Source organism: Heteronotia binoei, chromosome 5 (genome assembly GCF_032191835.1).
Source record: "Heteronotia binoei isolate CCM8104 ecotype False Entrance Well chromosome 5, APGP_CSIRO_Hbin_v1, whole genome shotgun sequence".
NCBI lineage: Eukaryota > Metazoa > Chordata > Lepidosauria > Squamata > Gekkonidae > Heteronotia > Heteronotia binoei.
The window spans coordinates 112,305,821-112,326,562 of NC_083227.1; the positions used below are offsets into that span (position 1 = coordinate 112,305,821).

Genomic DNA, 20,742 nt, shown 5'->3' on the forward strand with positions numbered 1-20,742 from the left:
ATGCTCAGATGAGAGCCAAAAAACCCATTATTGCTTGCTGTAACACTAATCACCCATGTTTCTTTGACATGTTTTTCTACTTGTTCTTCAGCCAGAATACCAGTGATAGTGACAGTAAGCAGAGTGAATGAATACAAGCCAGAGTGTTCACGACAGTTCTCCTTCAGTGTACCAGAGAATGCTGCCTTTGGAGACTTTGTTGCCAATGTCAATGGCACTGACCGAGACTATCCCTTCAACAACATTGAATATAGCATCCTTGGAGCACAAAATATTTTCTACATTGGTCGTCACTCAGGTAAACATATTATTGTAGGACCCCTGTAGGCTTACTGATATGATCTGCTTATAATCCTACCTCCCAGGCTTTACTTACTATGTATTTATTTACCATATACCACATTCCTGCTCCCCAGGCTTTATTTACTACCTATCTAGGTTCAGCCCTTCCCTTCAATCTCATTTTACCTCAAGATTAGGGTGTTTCTTCTCTCATATCTAGTGCCAAGTATGGTAGAGGTGCAAACGGACATACTTGAGTGTAGCCCTTATGGTCAGGTGTGCCTGGCTTGGGCTATCAGCCTTTTATCACAATGCTGTCTATTTATGTTGTTTCGGAAATGAAATAGTGATTTGTTTTTCATGATTCATGAAGATGTATGTATGTAATGGGATGAAGCTTATATACCAAGCCCAGAGAAATAATACTTCGGCTCTGCCATTACTGGATTGAATTCTGATCCTACCAACTTCCTGAGGATTTTTCTTTAGCTATCTTGTGGACAATGGGTTGGTTCCACACAGCTTTTCACTTAGTGAAATAGGAATGAAGGGTTCCCTTTGAACACCCAGATATGTTACTCTGTGGATCATGTGCATGGTAGGATTGCCAGGTCCTAGGCTCTTGCCAGTGGGGCATGGGAGGGAGCTTTTCAAGAGTGGGGATGCAGGGCAACGTTACCACATGGGGGTGTCCCTGACATGATGATCTCACTTCTGTGTGATGTCATCTTGCTGGGGATGTCATGGCTAGTCATGACATCCCCAGCATGGGGTGGGGCTTCCCCCCACCAGCCAGCTGGCCGGCAGTGAGTAGGAGCCCACAAAATTGGAGGATCCCCTGCTCCCACCTGGGGTCTGGTGACCCTTCTGCATGGACAAAAACAATGAAGGATAGGTGCTGTGATAAGAAACGGAACTCGGCAGGGTAGAGTGAAAAAGCTGGATAGATCCAACCCAATGTCCTAGGATTAATGGGACATTGCTGTTTACTCCTTTTGGGCTCATACCTGAGATCACTTTATATGCATTAGTTAACATTCTTTAAGTAAATGACCATAGTCAAAATTAAAGTGGATAAACTGAGGAAGTGGGGATTCTAATAAACGTTGGCTGTTGCAAATATGGTTCCAGGAGATGAATGTTATCACTAAGTAACTAACACGAAGTACCAAAGGAATGGTCTTCTATGTGTGGCATAGGAAATCTGTATGTATTGGGACCACTGGACTATGAGAAGCGGAAATCATATCCACTGACCATCAGCCTGAAGGATTTGGACAATGATGTAAATTCACAATTCCAGCGTGAAAAAAGTTGTAATATTACCATTAATGTACAGGTAAGTGGAAGGTGGGAAAAGCATGCAGGGCCCAAGAAAGATGGGGGCAGTGTTAGTGGTGGCTGATAGTGCACTTTACTGGAGCCCAGGTGTTTAGCGGGAGCTAGTCCAGCCTGGAAGCCTGAGATCATGATATAGCTTTATTTATGTCATTTCCTAAACAAAACAGAACATTTTTCTTCATGAGGATATATGGAATTAGATACTAGATGGAGGGATGTTATAAATTTTGATGGGTCCAGATAAATGATGCTCGGATCCCAAGAATATGGCTGATGCATAGGTCTGTGCCACTAGAATCCAGCACTGTATGTTCATTATGCTGGTACATAAGCCACTAATAGCACATTAAAATGATATAGTGTAACAGATAGTTGCCATTAAGCCTTTATGCTGTTATCTGTTTTCTTAGCCTGTAAATTTTTGCAGGCCCCTGACCTGGCATGCTAAACACAATGTGTTTGTTTTAACCTGTGGCTTTTGGCAGTTAAGAGAAGCATCCTTGGGTGTCTCCCTAATTTGTTTCAACTTACTGGTGCCAGTTAGCTAACCATGTTCTGATTGGCTTATCAGTTCATGGGCTGAGGCAAGGATGTCTGAAAATATGCCTCGCTGAGAGGGTGGGAAGCCAGCTATTCCATCAGCAGTTGAGAAGGGGCTGTGTTGTCAATCCTCCCACAACATGGACTGCCTGGCACAGGATGGACTTTCTCTTTCAAGCCTGCATGCAAGAAGTGTGTGGTAGATCTGCATCTGATGAACATAAGTCTTTCTTTTATTTGCTTTTGTATGTGCCTTAAGAATGCTTCCAGTCCAGTATACACTCTTTGTAACTTGAGCAGTTTACTAAACTGAAACATTTCCTATCTTGTGGTATCTGGAGTTACTTACTGAAAACTTGCAGATAACCTTAGAGGAGAACCCAGGAAGCTGAAAGGTCTCTGATAACAAGTTTCGAACCCTTGAGGTTCCTGGCTGGGCCAGGTGGCTGTGGTTTCAGCATCTGGGAGCTGGAGTGGGGCTTTCTTGGACCATACATATACAGTAGGCAGCCACAATATCAGTGTTTTAGGAGATCACATATATTGTTTTGTTATTTTTTATTATGCTTTTGAGCCATAATCCTCAAAGCAGTTGTCTACCATGAGCCACACTTTCTCCTTTGTCAACACTTGTACGTGCAACAGGGCACATGTAAAATACTTTCTCCATTAAACATTTCTGAACACCATGTTCTGCCCTGACTCTGAAATCTTCAAAAGACCCCCAAAGATTTTACTTATTGTCTGGTCTCATTTATAGTATTCTGGATTTTCCTGCACTTGGAAAACATAGCCTTTCTCTTTTGTCATGCAGCAGGGTTGCCATCTTTGCTTCCTGGCCATCAGGAGTCAGCCTCTGGTCCCTACTCAGCCCCTGCTGCCAGGATGATGGAACCCCCTCTCTTTCCAAATTCTGAGGCTAGTGGGCAAGTTTCATGGGATAGCAGATGGCAGGATGACCATCTTGGGGGTGGGGGGTAGGAACCTCACACTGACTGAAGCTCTGCTTCTTTACAAGTTGCACGATAAGCAAAAATGTTACCTGTCACTACATCTCTATGAAGGGAAACCTGCACTTGGTGAATTTCTGCATGGTGTGCTCCTATTTAAAGCACAGGGGGGGAAATCTGTGTGTTCTTGACCATTCCAATAACTGCATTGCCAATTTTGTTTTGTATTCGGAGATGCAGGAGGACAGAAATGTGTGAATAATGATAGGTGTTTGTAATACATTTTTATGAAAATGACCATGCTTAAAACCCAGTTCTCTTGGGACCCAGGCTGTGAATACATTCAATTCTTTTTGCATAGACTTTGTGAGATTTGACATGGCATGCAGCAAACAGTCAATTGGAGGATGTTTTCCTGCCAAAAGAAACTACTGAGAGGGTGTGACAACTTGCTGCATGCCATCCTCTGCTTCATGGAGGAATGCAGAAAAGGACTCTTAATTTGGCTCATGCAAAACATATTGCAAAGGCTCACAGAGGCTGTAATTGCTTATTTACCACTTGGGCCAACAGTGGTAATTGCAAGTAGGTGAAGGGAGGTCAGGAATACTCCACCCCAATATTCCTAGTGTACTGAGAAATATAAACCCTTTCCCTATCCCTAGAATGTGAATGACAAGGCTCCTGTGTGCAAACCAGAAATTGAGACTCGTACCATATATTCCACATCGGCCAGCGACACAAGCATCGTGATGCTGCAATGCAGTGATGAGGAAGGAAGTCAACTGACCTACACCATTGTTGGCGGTATGGAATGGATGGGGCAGAGTATTAGGGAGCAAAGTTAATCAGAATGAAAACCATCACAGACTTGGGCTCCAGCAAAACTAACAGAGAAGGTGGACTTATGGTGGAACTACAAATTACATTTACTTCTGTGTTCACTTTAAAATGTTTTTCCTCCACTGCGATCACTGGGGCTGCTTTACTTAGGAAGAGAATGGATGGAGCAGGGAGTGCAAGAGCAGAAGGCTCTTTAACCTTTTAATCCATTGCCATTTTCCTGCTGAAGCTACTACAGCAACTGTACACTGAAAAAAAAAGTCTTTAAAAATTAAATGGAACTAAATACAATATGTTATTCTGCCCTCAGAAGAGATAGGATCAGATACCTGCTGTGGATGAGAGTATGCTAATAATTGGGAGTACAGTGGGGTAGGAAGGCTGCATTCTCAAGGAACAAAGAATATGAGATTTACTTGAGAAAACGGGTGTGTGAGCTTCTGCCAGGAGAGACAGTTTCCTCTCAAAAAATGAATTTGAGGAATGTATCTATACCCACAGACTTAAACTGGCTTATTCTCCCCAAAACTGAAAATTGTAGATGGGTGAATAGGGCTAAGAATCACTAATCTGAGAGCACCCTCACCAAGCCCTAGGATTCTCAGAGTAAAGTTGTAATAGTTTTAACTGGTATAAAGCTAATATATCCTCTTGGTTTTTTTTTCCTCCCAGGCAATATAAACGGGCGATTTCGCATGCAGGGCAGTCAGTTGTTCCATAACACATTCTCCTACAACCGTGATGGCATTTTTGACCCACTCAATTATGAGCTTCTGGTGGAAGTGACGGATAGCCTTAGCACACCTTCTTTTAGCACCACAGCAATCATTATTGTTCATGTGATCCCTTGGACAACTACAGTGCCTACTATTGCTACAGTTATTACTACCACGGTGAGGGGGCAGACATAAACATGCCGTAGTTAGGAACTTTTTGGATGATATTATCCGAATCACTAAAGTTTCACACCTCTACCATCACTGCCTAATATCCATAGCAGCCTCAGGCTGTGTCCACTAGGACAGTGATTCTCAACCAGTGATATGCATACCACTGATGGGATGCAGAAAGAGGTGAGATGGAGGGTTTTCACAACTACTGAGAATTCACTCTCGCTCAGTTCTCATGTCCCCATGCAAATGTGACATGCTATGTTCTGCTGATCCTAACAGCTACAAATTATTAAACTGTGACCTTTAAGGATATTAGAAGTAATAACAGAATACCTGTAAACATTAAATACCGTCCTTGGGAAAAGCTACCTTTTTGTATTTATCATCGTGGCACCCAGATTCTTTGACAGAGTGATTGGTGAGACATAAGATATGAAAGGTTGAGAATTACTGTACTAGAAGGTCCTATTTTACTACCCAACAATGTAAAATATTTGATTGCTTGCATAATGTCACAATGGTTCTGCAGAAGGGAATGGGATACTATGCAACAACTATGCTGTGCAGTGCTTGTGTTGATACTTTTCCCCTTACTAGCAAACCCACTTAGTTCCAGAACAGCTGGGTGAGGTATTTATACAGCATATTTTCTTGCAGATGGCAAGTGGGACCAAGGCATCTATGAAGGAAATGTAGATACATAATCAATCAGGGTTCAAAACAATTGGTCCTGGTTAATTATCTGCATCTAGAAGTTCATAAGGGGACTGTGACCCTTCCTTCCTTCCTTTCTTTTTTCCTGCCTTCCTTTCTTCCTGCGTGCTTGTGTGTTTGGAAGTCATGGTGACTTTTTGCAACCCCTTGTGGGCTAGGACATTTCAAAGAGATGGTTTGATATTTCCTGCTTCTGCTTCCCAGCCTTGGTATTTAAAGGAGGTCTCTGATTCAAGTACTTGCAAAGGGCAAACCAACTTAGCTTCTGAAATCTGATGAGACCAGACTTGCCTGAGCTATCCAGATCAGGGCTGACCCTGTTATTATTTCTGAAACTCTTAGTAATATTTAACATATGAAATCCTTCTGAATTACATGAGATTCTTGGATGTATTATTTTATGGTGTAATTGTTCTTATATGAATGTGTGATTTCAGAGGGTGCTTCTAGGTGTTAGAAGAAGAAGAGATTGAATGTATACCCCACCCTTCACTACCTGAAGTAATCTCAGAACTGCTTACAATCTCCATTCCCTTACCCTCCCCACAACAGGTGCCCTGTGATGTAAGTGGGTCTGAGAGAGCTCTCTGGGAACTGCTCTTGAGCAGATCCAAGTAGGCAGCCGTGTTGGTCTGAAGTAGTAGAACAAAATAGGAATCAATTGCACCTTTAAAACTAAGTTGGTCTTAAAGGTGCAATTGATTCCTATTTTGCCCTTGAGCAGAACAGCTCTGAGAGAGTTATGACTGACCCAAGGTCACTCCAGCAGTTGCATGTGGGGGAATCAAACCCGGTTCTGCCAGATAAAAGTCCACACATTTAACCAGAGTATGGAAAAGTTTTATTTTGTCCCTAGTAATATTTAACTTCTATATTCAGGAATGGAAGGGATCATCACATTGTAAGACATATGGTGTCAATATGCTGATGGCCCCACCTCCATTTTCCTTTTTCATCAGATTCAGAAGCAGTGGCTGTTTCCTTGAGGTCACTGCCTGAATATTGTTTAGGGTCAGATGACAGATAACAGACAAACCGATTTCTACAGGGTATTGTGGTCCTGAAAAGAGGCAAAGAGTCATTTGGCTGGTAAGTCATCTGCACTTTCCTCAGGAACTGGGATCTGGCCACAATTGGCTATGCAATGGTAACATCCATTAGTGCAATGCACTTTGAGTGCTGTTTCATTTGAAGATGATGTGGAAGATGCAATTGGTATAGAATGCCAATTATCAATGGGGGCAGCATACAGCAATTATATTACCCAAATGCTGGCATTTAGCTCCCAGTTTGGTTCCAATGTAGGAAGCTGCCTTATATACTGAGTCAGACCATTGGTCTTTCAAGGCCAGTACTGTCTGCACTGTCAGTTTCCAGGGTCTCAAGTCAATATCTTTCGCAGATCCTGCTGCTGATGCTTTTAACTGGAGATACCAGGGGTTCTGCCTGGGACTTTCTGCATACAAAGCAGATACTCAGTTGCTGAGCCATGCCTCCACTTCTTCCATTCAAAATGCCGCTCATTATCTTATTTGATCTAGGCCCAATATACCTGAAGGAAGGCCCCCACCCACATACTGCTCCCTAGGCACTAAGGTACAGAGATAATACTTAGCATGCCTTCCTTTAGAGAAACTTAATCTGTGAATATACAGTTGTTTTCAGTGGTGGGATCTACATTATGAAGCAATAGCATCTCAGTTAAAGCCTGCATGTCCTCTTCTCTGGTGAGCTGAGATCTCTTGCCTCTCTTTGTTAGAAATGGAGAGTTAGTATGTCAATCATAAGTGACACCTAAGATACTGAACTCCCTCCAGCTTGATGCTGATGATGGTTAGGATAATTGCTTAAAGAGTTGCACTGCAACTTTGATTAACAAAGGTTAAGAGGATGCAGTAATAGTTTATATAGATACACATAATTTAATCCTTTTCATAGTTGTAATAACATGTTTACCACAACTGCTGAATGTTGCTTAGTTTTGAAATAAATCTTTCACTTCATGCCTTTCTGAAAGTACTGAAGACACCGCAAATATGACAGGGAGGTCTAAGATACCCCAGTATTTTACTATGTATCAAGAGGATCCCTTCACATGCAGGAACTTACAGTAGGGTTCAGTTTGAATCAGTACTCAGTGATTCCTCTACTTGAAAGACTTCATACACCTCTGCAAGTGGAATCTGGCTTGCCTTAGCTCAGCATTATGGTTCTACATGATGGACTGATCTTATTATTTCAGATGGTATCAAAGAAGCCCAACATTTTGCACAGAACAGAGGAATACTGGGCTCCAGATCCTTGGTTTGTAGTGGTTCTTACATTTACCGGAATTCTTCTCCTCTCAGCCTTGGGTTTGTTGTTCTGGCATTTCTGCTGTAGGTAAGTATCTAACAAAATTTCTGTATGCATTCCTTTTTCCATGTCTGCTGTTGGCTCAGCCTGAAAACCAGCAAATTCTCTGGCAGTAGTTGGTTCTATGAACACTCTGGAAAGGGACCTGATTGTGTTGCAACGGGAGACAGGATATCCTGACAAGACAGGGCCTGAACTGGTCCCACAGAAACTCTTGTGTTCTCTTTCCTGATACTTGAAAAGCTTATTTTTGGCTGCCTAGTGCATGCCCCCAAACTTTTTCCTGCCTTTCTGAACTCAAAGAACATTGTAGTCTGTCCCATACTAGTTCAAAATTGCATATTTGGCAGAAAGTCTGGTCTGAAACTTTTCTACTGATGTTTGAATTTCAGGAAGACACCAACAGAGATATCTCAGCCCCTCCTAAAGAACAGGTAAAAGCCCCTATCCCTGGCTCTGAGACCAGTATATTATGGAAACCTGTTAATTTAATAGAAGACCTTTTAATTATATCTCATATTCTATAGGGGCGAAAGGATGGAAAGGAACTACATTGTGACAGAAGAACCAAACAAGGACAAAGGGAAAGTTTCTGCTGAGGAAGTGACTTTGGTATGGCCTGTCCCAATTTAAAGTTGCCAGTTAGTTTGTGCCCAGACTGTTACTATATGGTATCTAAAATTGGAAAACTATGTAATTGCTATCATATGGTAGCAAAAAGATTTGCAACAATTCTGTACTCTTAATACAAAAGTACTTAACTCCTGTCTGGTTCACCTGGGAATGCAGCCTCCCCTCCAACTTTGCACACTTAACAGATTTTTTAGAAAAAGCAGCAAGTACTACAAAATGGATGCTGTGGGGGGCCTTAATATATTTAAATTTTGAATTAAAGTATTTGGTGGGGGAAATGGACTATTTTAGGGTTTTTTAGGGAAACTAGAAAAATGGGTGTAATTGCCCATGCTTACTAATATTTATCAAACTAATATAAGTCACCATCTGCAAGATTGTGTGGGTATCACAGGCTTTGATCATAGGATTCAGTTGAAGTGATTTGAAACAATTCTGTCATTCATAAGTATCATTCATAAGTAAAGTGTACATAACTGTGTGCAATAAATTTTATTTGGGAGTGCATGTGGCAGGTGCTAGGAGGGTGAGATGAGTTTATGGCTCAAACTGAAGGAATGTAAATCTTCCATTATCCTTATTTTCTTTCCATGTCTCTTGGCTATTCTTTCACTTCTTGAAGTGAGAGCCACTCTCCCTCCTCATCCCTCATGGATGTCATGCACATAATCCTGTGAATTTAGGGGGGAGGTGTTTGTGAGTTTCCTGCATTGTGCAGGAGGTTGGACTAGATGACCCTAGAGGTCCCTTCCAACTCTATGATTCTATTATCCTTTCTGCCAGTAGTGGAGCTGTTGTCAAGATGAAGTAATTTCAAGCAAACACACACCCTTTCAAATAAACACAAATGTAGCCAAGCTGAGAGCTATGGCACCTAGTACCCTTTATGTTGTGGCTACTGCCTTAACTTTGCTGAAAGCAGGTCGAACTTCTCTCTCTCTGTGCCTCCAGTCTCACCATCATAATTCTTCATGATGTTGGCACTGCCAAAACATTGCCAGGATGTTAACAGAATGCTATCTTCCCATTGTCTCTTAACCACACTTCAAAGTCCAGCTGTAGCAGTGGCATGGGGTACATGTAAGGAGAGAGAAAAGTAGGCAGAAAAGAAAGGAAGGAATATGAGGGAAGACAAAGGAAATGGTAGAAAAAGAGAATGTGTAAACAGGGAGGAGGACAAAGCGAAGAGAATTTGAAAAGTTATGGAAGGGGTCAGGATAAGAAGCGACATAAGAAGTAAGCACCAGGAAATACATTGCTGGATGCCATGCACCAATTGGTATTATGCTGGGAATCACAGAATACCAAACACTCTGGCTTGCCTTGTTTGGTGTCACATTCTCAGGGGGCAGGCAGGAGTCCAAAGCCAGTCCAAGGTCAAAGTCCAGGAAGTCAAGCAGCAGCCAAGTCACCAATGCAGAATCACAAACCGGAATCAGAAGTCAGTGTCCAAAAGCCAAAAGGTCAGGGTGCCAAGGAAATCAAGCAGGTCAGGATCAGGAAGGAGCGTGGATGCAAGCCAGAGAATAGACTAGTTGCTTCCACAAGGTTACCAGGTCCTGGGTGGGAGCTATATGGGAGCCTCATTCAGCCTGCTCCCTGGGTGGCAGTGACTCTGCTAGAACTCAGGGCTGAGAGATCTGAAGCATCGGCATGCCTCATGTCTTTGCTCTGAAAGTTCTTTCCGGAGCCTGCTTTGAACTCTTGAGATGGGAGGGGGAAAGCTTGGAGGAGATTGATGGTCAACAGCTGACACTGGTGCCTGGAGAGTGATTGATTGGCCAGCTGCTGTTTGTTCAGCTGAGGAACTTGCTGGCAACTCTTCCAGGTCTGTTAACCCTTCCAGCTCCTCCTCAGCAGGGCTCATGACATTTGGCACTTTCTGTAGATACAGTGCCCCCTGTAGTCAGAGAGTGGAATGATATAACTGAGAATTTCTGCCACTCATCAAGCTCCTCCTGTTTAGCTTCCAAGAAGCCACTTAACAACAGAAACCAAGAAAGGTATAATTTGGGATTATCTGAAGTTCAAGCAACACTTCCTCTCCCCCATAGGCCTTTGGCACCCTTGGTGGGAAATATGATCATATGAGACTATCTTTATCTCTCTCCCATTACAGCACCACCACTTCGATGGCTCTGCTCAGGACCCTGGTAAGTCCATTCTGTGGTTTATAATAGTTTTTAAGATCAGTTCCACAGTAGTTCAATGAACAAATCAAACACAACACTGAATTCTTAGACCAATGCAGCAAATGTAGAACACAGTGCCAGAGCATGGATCAAAAACTCTGTATAGTGGGGCTGTGTGTGGATAGGGGGATTCAACACACCTGGAGGAAATCCAATGATTTGCAGAAAAACCTGACAACTTAAAACAATTCAAGGGTGAGTTTAACACCCCAAAAACACAATGGGAAAAACGAAACCTTGTGATGCTGTATCATGAGATCTCACTCACTAGCAACCCATAAACAATGCTGAAGAAAGGTCATAACTGCTGCTGGGCAATGAAAAATTAAGAAATGGGCAATGTGGGGAGGACAAGCAAGCAAGGTGGGGTAGCAGAAGAAACAGCAAAGGAAGGTGCAGTGTGTGAGTGGGTGCACAAGCAAGCTAGTGAGGGAAAAAGGCAGCAAAGGAAGGAGGCAGTGCTACTGGACTGTCAGGTAACAGCAATGGAACAATCAGTGAAGGAGGGAAGAAGAAGTGGTAGGTGTCAGTGGAGTTATTGGTGGGCAAGAAGAGAGGGCAAAGGATGAAGACATAGTGCTGCACTAGACAAAGACCTGATGTTCTTCTTTGCTTTATGTCTCTAGTCACTGGCCAATATTACCTCTATGACAGCAGCAGTGGAGCACGGCGCTGGATATGAGTGTGGTTTTCCATCCTAAGGACTGCAGCATGAGGGCATGCAGACATGATAGGGAGGGAAGATAAAGAGCAGGCTTTCTACACAGAATGTACACTGTGAACTATCACTTTAAGTGTCCATGGTACCTACACAATATGTTGGAATAGAAGTCAGTCTTTCCCATACGTTTCCTCTCATTATTACACCCACTTTGTATATCTACCTGCAGAAGCTGAGTGTTGCAACTGAAAAGCTTTTCTCCAGCCAGCTGTTATTTCCTTGGACAATTCCTATTTCAATTTGACAAACTTCTACGAATAGACACCTAGAGCTGTCACCTTTGTTTTTCTTTTCCTGGGTTCCTACTTTTAGGAGTATCTGACATACAGAAGCTGGTGAAATTTTTCCCCACTACATTTCTCTAGAATATCTTCAGATCAATGGAAGATGGTAGACAAGATGCAATAGGAATAGAGATAAAATTGCTTCTTATGAGGAGGGGCATTGATGTTTTTCACTGAGGAGACTGACAGTTTCTGCAGATAGAGGCAGGCCTCATTTTGGGCAGGAGCTCACAGGAGTGGAACCTCAAAATTTTATTCTGCTCTTTCTTTCTTAAACCCCTCCCTCCCCAAAACTTGCTTCTGGCCTCCATTGTTCAACTCTGCTGTGAGAATTTTGATGAACTTTAAGATGTGACAAACTTTTAAATATTTTTTCTCACAAAATAAAAAGGGAAAATAATCAACGCGTATAAAGCAGACTGATGGAAATCTTCGTCATGCCACTGTGGCCACATAGGAGAAAGTAAATTTAAATGTGTGATGGGAGTAAGCTTTTATGATGACAATTATAATTCAAGAAGCATTTTAAGGTAAATGCTGAGCTGATATAATTTCATACGCCTTCCTGTGATGTCAGAGGTGTGTGGCATATGCAAATAAGTTGTGCAAATGAGTTGTGCTAATGAACTCCAGCACCTCTTTTTCTACAAAATGACCCCTGGGAGGTAAAGGCTCAAGGAGACTGGTTGAATGGGAAATACAACAAAGTAGAACATAAGCTGTAGGACCTGACTGGGTGCCAGTAATCCTAGAAACTTCTACATATAGATAGGAGCTGGACTTGCCAGAAAGACTGCATACAATTTTTTTTCTTCAGTTCCCTGGTGTGCTGTAAAGTCTTCCTGACCCATAATCAAATATCATGACCATATTTTTCCCTTTTATGTGTACTTGTTTGGTGATTTTTTCCCATTAAGATAAACTTGTGGCAATTTTCTCTTTTAGAAGGCAAATACTTTGCTTTTGAACTTCTCTGTGACTGAAATTCATTGCTCTTGGTGGTGTTACTTGTGAATGGAACTACCAACATAACACTAAAGCAGCCACCATCCCAAAGTCCCAAGACAAACATTAAAAAATAAAGAAGCACTGTAAAATTGTGGGTTTTGCTTTGGAGCATTTGTGGAATTATCTGAAAGAAAGGTAGGGCTTAATTTTTACCAAAGATCATCATGGGTCGGAAGGAGTCTGTTTGCAGTGCCAGGACTCAGGTGTGGAAAAATGAAGTAAAAGAAAAGCTTTTCCCTGACCAACAGAATGATAAAAACCCATTTATAGACATCTATGATTAGTAGTAGGAAGGCTGCCAGACCAAAAAGTCTGGAGTCCAGCATCTCTTTTAAAAAACAGAGATTCAAGTAATATTCCAAGGGGCTGACACAATTCTTTAAAATAAGAGGTATCCAAATACTAGAAAGACTATACATTCCAATTAGCTTATATATAATTCTTTTTTCTTTTCTTTTTTTGCCTGAGGTAAGCAATAGCCAGGAGGGAAGCTAGCATGGTGTAACTGGATGTTATCAGATCTTAGAAGCTAAGCAGAGTTGGTACTTGGATGGGTAGACCCAGCAAGGAAGACAAGACTCTGCAGAGGAAGGCAATGGCAAATCATCTCTGCTTTCCAGTTGCCTTGAAAACCCTTTGCTGGGTTTGTAATGTCCATTGAGACTTGACAGCACTTATGCTTGTAAGCAATAGCCATTTTGTTACTAGTAGTAAAGAGTTCCTATTGAGAAGCTGACCTTCTGGTACTCCCTGCCTTAAAAGAAACAAGCAAACATCTTGTCACTATCATCTAACTAAAAATCTGCCTTGTGACCTAGCACCTGAACACAATATCCAACATTGGTGAGTATGGTACTGAAAGGCTCATATCTTTTATAAACTTGAGGCATCCATAATGCTGAAGGTGGATTTTCCTATTCAAAGTATGCTGTTTGATAGCTACTCTTTTGGTATGCAGTGGTTGTCAGAACACACTTTGATGCCAAAGGAGTATCTGAGCAAAACAGGTCAATCAATATCAGTATATTAATTGAAGAGTAAATATTTTGAAATGAGCCCCATGGCGCAGACTGGTAAAGCTGCAGTACTGCAGTTGGAGCCCTCTGCTCACAATCTGAGCTCAGTCCCAGCGGAAGCTGGTTCATGTAGCCAGCTCCAGGTTGACTCAGCCTTCCATGCTTCCGAGGTCGGTAAAATGAGCACCCAGCTTGCTGGGGGGAAAGTGTAGATGACTGGGGAAGGCAATGGCAGACCACCTCATAAAAAGTCTGCCGTGAAAACGTTGTGAAAGCAACATCACCCCAGAGTCGAAAAAAAACTGGTGCTTGCACAGGGGACTACCTTTACCTTTTTTAAATATTTTGAACGTGGAAGGGTTTCAGTGCTCCTTAGCAAATTGGTTGATAATTAATTAAATCTGTTTTAAACTGTTGACAGCCCTACTGCTGCAACATTTCCATAGCACTTGGAAGTCCTGCATGTCCATTTTTCGTGGCCAGCCAAGATAACATGAGCTATGTATCAGGACCAACAAGTATCCTTTATTCTATACTTTATGTTCATAGACCAACAGGTCACAAGCAAACATTTCTTATAGCGCAGAATAATTCAGTCCAATGGAGGACCAACAGGTATCGGCTTTGGCTATCAGCTTGAAAGAGGAATGAGAACTGCAATAGAGACGTGAGAACTGGGCAGGGGGCTTGATTGTTCCAGTTAATTTCTGAAAGTACAATCCTTATGGCAAGGTCAGATGGCAAGTCCTTAATCATAGTCTGGATAAGAACAGACTCTTCAGAGTAGCTGGAGTTCGTTTTAGGGAGATAAGGCAGCAATGAGTCAATAAAAAGGGGTCAGAAGGCAGGCTAAGTAAAAGGTAATCTAGGAACCACTTTCCGCGGTAACAACAGAGGTCAGGTCCTAAAAGACCTGCCTCAAGGTGGGGGTAGAGATTAACAGTTAACGGCTTCTATGATTGGTTTGACGAGGCATTACTTGTCAGCCTATAGACAATCGCCCCAACACAAGAGATTGGTCACGTCACGTTTGCGCAGCGTGCGTCGGAAAACTGAAGGCGTGGTTCCTGTTTGAGAGGCGTGGAAGATATGGAAAAGTGACGGTCACACGGCCCAATCAAAATCAGGAATAATTTATCTCTAGGATTGCCTCATCATACTATTGGTTTTAGTCCTTAGGAGGTGGGACTTGGGCGACACGGTTGCTATGACGGCGGAATGCCCACCTTCCCGGCGCCGCCATCTTGTTGTTGATTCGAACCGTAGGGAGCGGGTGAGGGAAGTGTTGGAGCCGGCCTGGGGGGACACATAGCAGCAGCGCCCCCCGGCCGGGCAGGGGGAAATTTACCTTGGTGAGTTCTCTTTCCTTCAAGGGAGCGGGGTGTTGTGCGAGATTGGGGCCGAGCCGTCTTCTCTGTTTGGGGCTTGTGTCCGGAAGAGGACCTGCGAGCCGAAATGCGGGTAGTAGGAGACGGTGAGTGAATGAGTGCTTGGGAAAAAGAGCCGGGCGGGGGTGGCGGGGAGCACAGCAGGCTGGGCAGGTTGAGGGGGATCGTGCTATGTGGTGGGCAGAGCTGGAAGTCCGAGGGAGAAGGAAAGGAGGTTTCTAGTGTTTATCTGTGGGGTGGCTTCAACAGAAAATCGAGATGGTTGTCCTGCTAAGCATCCTGAGGTCCCGAGAAGTCATTCTGAACGGACTTTAGAGCTGTCGCCTGGCGGGTTCCGCGGCTTCTCCCTCCCTCTCCCCGAATTGCGGCTGTCTGCCAGGCTCGTTTTTGCGTTTGTTGTTGCTTTTTTGTGGCTCCTGATGAACGCTGGGTGATGACATCATTGGGCTAAGGGTGGTGGTGGTCTTTAGGAAGGATGGCTTAATTAAGGGAAGCGAATGTGTGTTGTAGGGGAGAAATTGATTTGAATTTCGCTGAAGCAGCCTGCCATTGCCCCCGCCCCCGTGTCTAATAAAACGTCTTGATGCCGGGTCAGTAGTGACAGATTCGTAAGGAAGGAGACTTTATCAATTGGGACGCGGTATTGGTCTTCAATAGAAGGCTCCTACCTCCGTGCTCCGTTCCTAACTGAACCGGCTGACCTAAATTCAGAGAATTGTGGGATTATCAAAAAACCTGGGCGCTCAGGAGGATGAAGATTTGGCAAATTAGATTGATAGTTTATATAGGGTGGCCTTTAGTGAGTTTGGTTGGGCTGGAACTGAACTAGTGATAATTTTGCTTTTTAATATGGAAACTGCCTGTTTCCTACCTTTGAAAACTGCTCTAGTATATTGATATTTACTCATATACTGGAATATCTGTTGTTTCTGTTTCCCTACTCTTAAATAAAAGGCACCGTTCACAAATCTTATGTAGAGGGACTTATTTGTGTACAATTGAGGGTTTGTTATGAAAAATTAATAGTTTTCTTATAGTTTGCCTGAAATCAACTGATTATTAATAAACTGCAGAATCTATTTATAATGTATATGTTTAATTTACAAAGATCCATTGCAATCAGTGAATCTTTAGGGAATCTCTGTTCAAGTTATCATAATGGGCCTATTCTTGTAAAGGGAATTAATTAATTTTTAGAAAATGCTGTTATGCATTAGCTATGTGCTGCTATTAATATTACTACATAGAGTGATAACTGTAATCTCAGTACCATTGGCAATAACTACAACAGCAACACATTATGTTTTTCTCTATAGGTTAAAAGTTAGGTTAAACTATTTGTTAAAGGGAATTTTAAGCATCAGCAGTGGGAGTGGTTTTAATCAGTTTGGTTCTAGTATGAAGGTTGCAATTTTTTAAAATCTTAGATTTTAATCAGCCTTTGTAACCTGAAGACTTTAGCGCCTGGGTGGCCAAACTGTGGCTCTTTTGCACATATTGTGTAGCTTTTGAAGCCCCCACCGCCCTGTTGGCTGGTTTGGAGAACGCATTTCTCTCTTTAAAATCACTTCTCCAAGCCAGCCAGCAGCTTGGGGAATGCATGTAAAGTTAAAGTTGCTTTCTTTCCACCTCTCCTTTCAACCTCTATTTTCCTATCTACATCTGACATTCATGTCTTGCAGCTCTCAAATATCTGACATTGATTCTATGTGGCTCTTATGTTAAGCAAGTTTGGCTACCCCTGCTTTAGTGCATCCTGCTTGGGGGTTGCCTTGATGACTCTCTGGAAGCTTCAGCAAGTTCGGCCTTCATTCTGATGTATCTTAATTATATTTGTCTGAAAAACTTAGAATTGGTAGCTTAATTTACTGAGAAACTTTCAAAAGTTTTGTGAGGAAGTGGACTATAAATTAATAGTTATTCCTTTTTGTGACATGGTTCAGATGACCAGTGAGTCTCTTTGTAAATGGGTGTCTGAGTGAAGCATGGGGCTAAAATTTAAGTACCATCATTTCACTTTCTGTGCAGACATATCCAGGTTTATTTAGAGCATTGGTTCCTATTTTTATCTACATTTCTAAGTGGTGTTTTTGTATTCATTTTCTTTATATTCCTGAAAATCTCTGTGTGTTTAGATGCAGAAGCTGTTATAATCTTCTCTACATCAAGGGTAGATATTGAGGATGTATGATCTCGCTAATTGTTCTTAGCCTTGGAACTCTTTCCTTTGGAGGTCCGCTGCAGCCTATTGGTTAATAATAACAATTTCTTAATTTATATCCCGCCCTTCCCGCCGAAGCAGGCTCAGGGCAGCTTACATGGCATAAAATGCAGACATTACAATAATAAAAATACACTTAATTACATAGCATTTATATATTACTCAATTAAATGTACTCTTACATTAAAACCATCTAATTAAAACCATCAGATTTAAAACCAAAAAATTAATTCAATGCTACATTCTCGATGCTACTCATCTTGACACAATTTTACGTGATGATGGTACAATAATTTCCACATTAAGAAAAAGCCAGCTGAAAGAGGGTAGTCTTGCAGGCCCTGCAGAACTGGGTTAAGGGAAAGTAGTCTTGCTTGAAGAGCTGTTCCTTAGACAGTCATGGGATTACTTGTGCATGTTCAGGGTGTGTGTGTTGTGTTTTATGGCTCTCTTAGTTTCACCTAAATAGTCTGGAATTACTTAAAGCTACTAAATATTCCTGAAGAGTAATGGTCTCTCTTCAAGGGAAATAAGTTGCAGCAGCCCTGGAATAGGGTTGTACCTTTGAAGACAGGTTTGTTGCTGAGTCTTTTTACAGAAGATTTTTTGTCGATCACTCAGTAAGGGTTGAAGCAGAGTCTGGCCTTGGAGAATTGCTTCCATTGTGAAGATTTAATGAGGATTTTTATAATGCAGATTTAAACTCTCATGTATATTTGTGCACTCAGTAAGGAGTGTGAAGCTTGTCTCTTAAACAGTTTTTGCCTCTTTTCTCTTTCAGTGCATCTCTGCCATTACTTTGGCACTGAACTACTCTGATGCATTATGTAACTAAAATGCTTGTATAAAAAGTAAATTGTGCTCACAGAAGTCTGCAGTCTCTTTGAGGTTCATATTTCTATGGAAAGAAATTGCAGCAGCAATGCCTGTTTTCTGTTGGATATTATGGCAAGTGATTGATATGGCTCTTTGGCAAAACGTGTGTTTCTGCATACTTTAAACGTTCTTTTGTGTTTATACAATGTTACCACCATAAGAGCACTTTTTGCTTAGACTTTTAGCATTTTTGAAATAAAGATTTATGAAATAGACTTGGCTTTTAGCCAATTTGAGATGTGGGGAAGAGCATGGATTACAGCGGCTGTTTCTGAAATAAATCTTAGGTAGGTTAAATACCTGGAATCTGAATTCGGTTTTCTCAAAAAGAAATGAAGACTCAGATCTAGTAAATGCTAGACTGGTTTCAAGTTTGTCTACATCCCTGATGTGAGTGGAACAGTTTCTTCTCCTAATACCATTATCACTAGTAATGCTTGTGGAAAGTAAAGATTATTACAGTAGGCTCTCCAATAGGCTATATGCACTAGACCCAAGTTTTGTTGTTAGGCCTTTAGAGGAGAAAGGAGTCAGTCATACAATGGTAACAGGATCTTGGCTTCATTTCTAAATTGCATGGTTCTGTTGTATATAGTTGCTGATAAACATACAGTACCTTTTCTGACTATTGCTATTATAATTATGGCATATGACTGCTAGCAGTCTTAATAAAGGTTTAATTTTACAGGTAGAGTATAAGGCACCTTGCTGATTAAGCTGTAATGCCTTTCCTAATAGGGAATAACAGCATGGCGGCAACTGCTTTTGCTTTTCTATCCTTAAAGAGCCAGAGCTTCTCCTCCTCCCACTGCTGTCCCAAATGTCTTCTGAAGGAGCACAGTGGAGGGGTGAGCATCTTGAGCTACAGCAAGTGGGGGGAAGTGAGAAAGCTGTGCTTTGTGAGCTGAAATTGTTCTGTCCACAAAAATGTTCTGGTGGATCAAGCCTTGCTCTTACTGAGAGAAACTAAATTTGGTATTTCCCATACTGCCCAGTGTTCTGATTCTGGTTGTTTCATTTACTGAAGTCCTGAGGATTTGTCACAGATAAATGGGGAGAAATCTTGTGCCAACAGGCTACAACTGTAGGTTACTTATCTCCAGAGGACACAAATTTTGGCTGAGCATGGTAAATATCCATTGTTTCTAGTAATCACCACTACTCAGTTCTCATTTCCTGTTCATCAGAGACAGGTAAGTGGGTCCCTTTTGTACCTGCTGCCCAGTGGTGTAGAAACCTTTCTGCTCAACCTGTGATACTGGTTTTCCCATCTCTACGCAAAACATTTTGAAGGAGGCACTATGCCAGTGACTCTTCTTTGACAGAGTGTACTGAAAGTTTCCCATACTTACCTCAGAATTATTTGTTTAATTGTTTATTTTAATTATTTAGAATATTATACATCCAGTTCTGGTGACCATATTTTTAGCCTCTATCTGAATTTGTGTTGACTGCACTAAAGTTCCTTCTGTCACACCTTCTTCCACATATGTTTTCTAGATATTTTACAACTTTTGTTAATAAGAATTTGGAAAAATAATTTAAATTTTTTGTTTTCAATTTTTTGTGTGTAATTAAACTGTATAGTAAGTTACAATATAGTATGATTAGTTTCAAAAGTCAGTTCCACACATTTTGTACATTTTTACCATAAACATAGCTCTTCTGTTACATTAGGAATCTCTATTTGGTCTACTAGATATTCTAATATAGGAATCCAGACTGGAGCAAAGTTTACTGAGGTAATCTGAACATCAACATCTGTGAAAGACTGGATGTGATTTTGGCCAAAATATATAAATTCCATAATGTTTTATGCTAATAGTCTGTTTGTGGGCTTGTTTAATTTTACCTATAAGATGCTATGGTATTTTTAGCAGCCATATAATAAAAACTATTTCTAAGTTTACAGGGAGACACTTTTTCATTTCCAACCATTTAAAAAGATACATTCAGTGTTAAATTGGATTGTGATATCTGTTATTAATTTAACTCAATCCAATACCACTTCCCAAAAATCATGGTTTAGGGCATTCTATCCAACAATGGAGGTATGTCCCTTGCTGATTACAACCTTTGGGTTGATATGGGTTAGTTCTTGTGGAGTAAGGTACCAAAAATAGTATTTTAAACCCCTGTAGTTTTACATCTGTAATATTTGAATTAACAGGTGGTGAGTTCCAAATTAAGTTCCATTCTTTGTCCGGTAATACTCTTCCATAGAATTTGTTAGTGCAGTTGGTATGTTAAAGGGTTGTTGCTATTAAGTTTAAAGCCACATATAGCTTAGAGATTAAACGGGATTTTTTTTTTTAGATTTCTGAATATTTAAGAATTTGCTCGAATTCTATTAATGGTTGTGTCTCATTATTTCAGTAAGAGATACTGAAGAACATAAAGTGATTCATTTGCGAATACTAAAACCATGGGATTTTTGATCCCAATTTAGTTTCTAAAGCATTTTTGGTTCAAAGAACATTTTTTG

At 41.3% G+C, this 20,742-nt stretch overlaps 2 protein-coding genes across 6 annotated transcripts in view; both read left to right on the top strand.

Moving 5' to 3' along the window:
• The window catches only part of CDHR4 (cadherin related family member 4), a gene marked incomplete at its 5' end in the record, with an annotated part of 45,697 nt that extends 34,209 nt beyond the window's left edge, over positions 1-11,488 (top strand). Inside the window, 9 exons of the mRNA XM_060238824.1 lie at positions 92-298; positions 1,482-1,621; positions 3,779-3,920; positions 4,629-4,849; positions 7,806-7,945; positions 8,311-8,352; positions 8,446-8,521; positions 10,671-10,704; positions 11,370-11,488. Coding sequence (XP_060094807.1) covers positions 92-298; positions 1,482-1,621; positions 3,779-3,920; positions 4,629-4,849; positions 7,806-7,945; positions 8,311-8,352; positions 8,446-8,521; positions 10,671-10,704; positions 11,370-11,425 — 1,058 coding nt within the window. The remainder of the gene's footprint in view (positions 1-91; positions 299-1,481; positions 1,622-3,778; positions 3,921-4,628; positions 4,850-7,805; positions 7,946-8,310; positions 8,353-8,445; positions 8,522-10,670; positions 10,705-11,369) is intronic.
• Positions 11,489-14,968: 3,480 nt separating this feature from the next.
• Positions 14,969-20,742, top strand: part of IP6K1 (inositol hexakisphosphate kinase 1) — a 38,971-nt gene continuing 33,197 nt past the window's right edge. For 2 of the 5 annotated variants that reach the window (XM_060240097.1, XM_060240098.1), the window contains exon 1: positions 14,969-15,124. The gene's annotated coding sequence lies outside the window, so the exon portion shown is untranslated. Of the gene's footprint in view, positions 15,247-20,742 lie in introns of all 5 variants that reach the window. The other 3 variants (XM_060240100.1, XM_060240096.1, XM_060240099.1) reach the window with 3 other exon arrangements.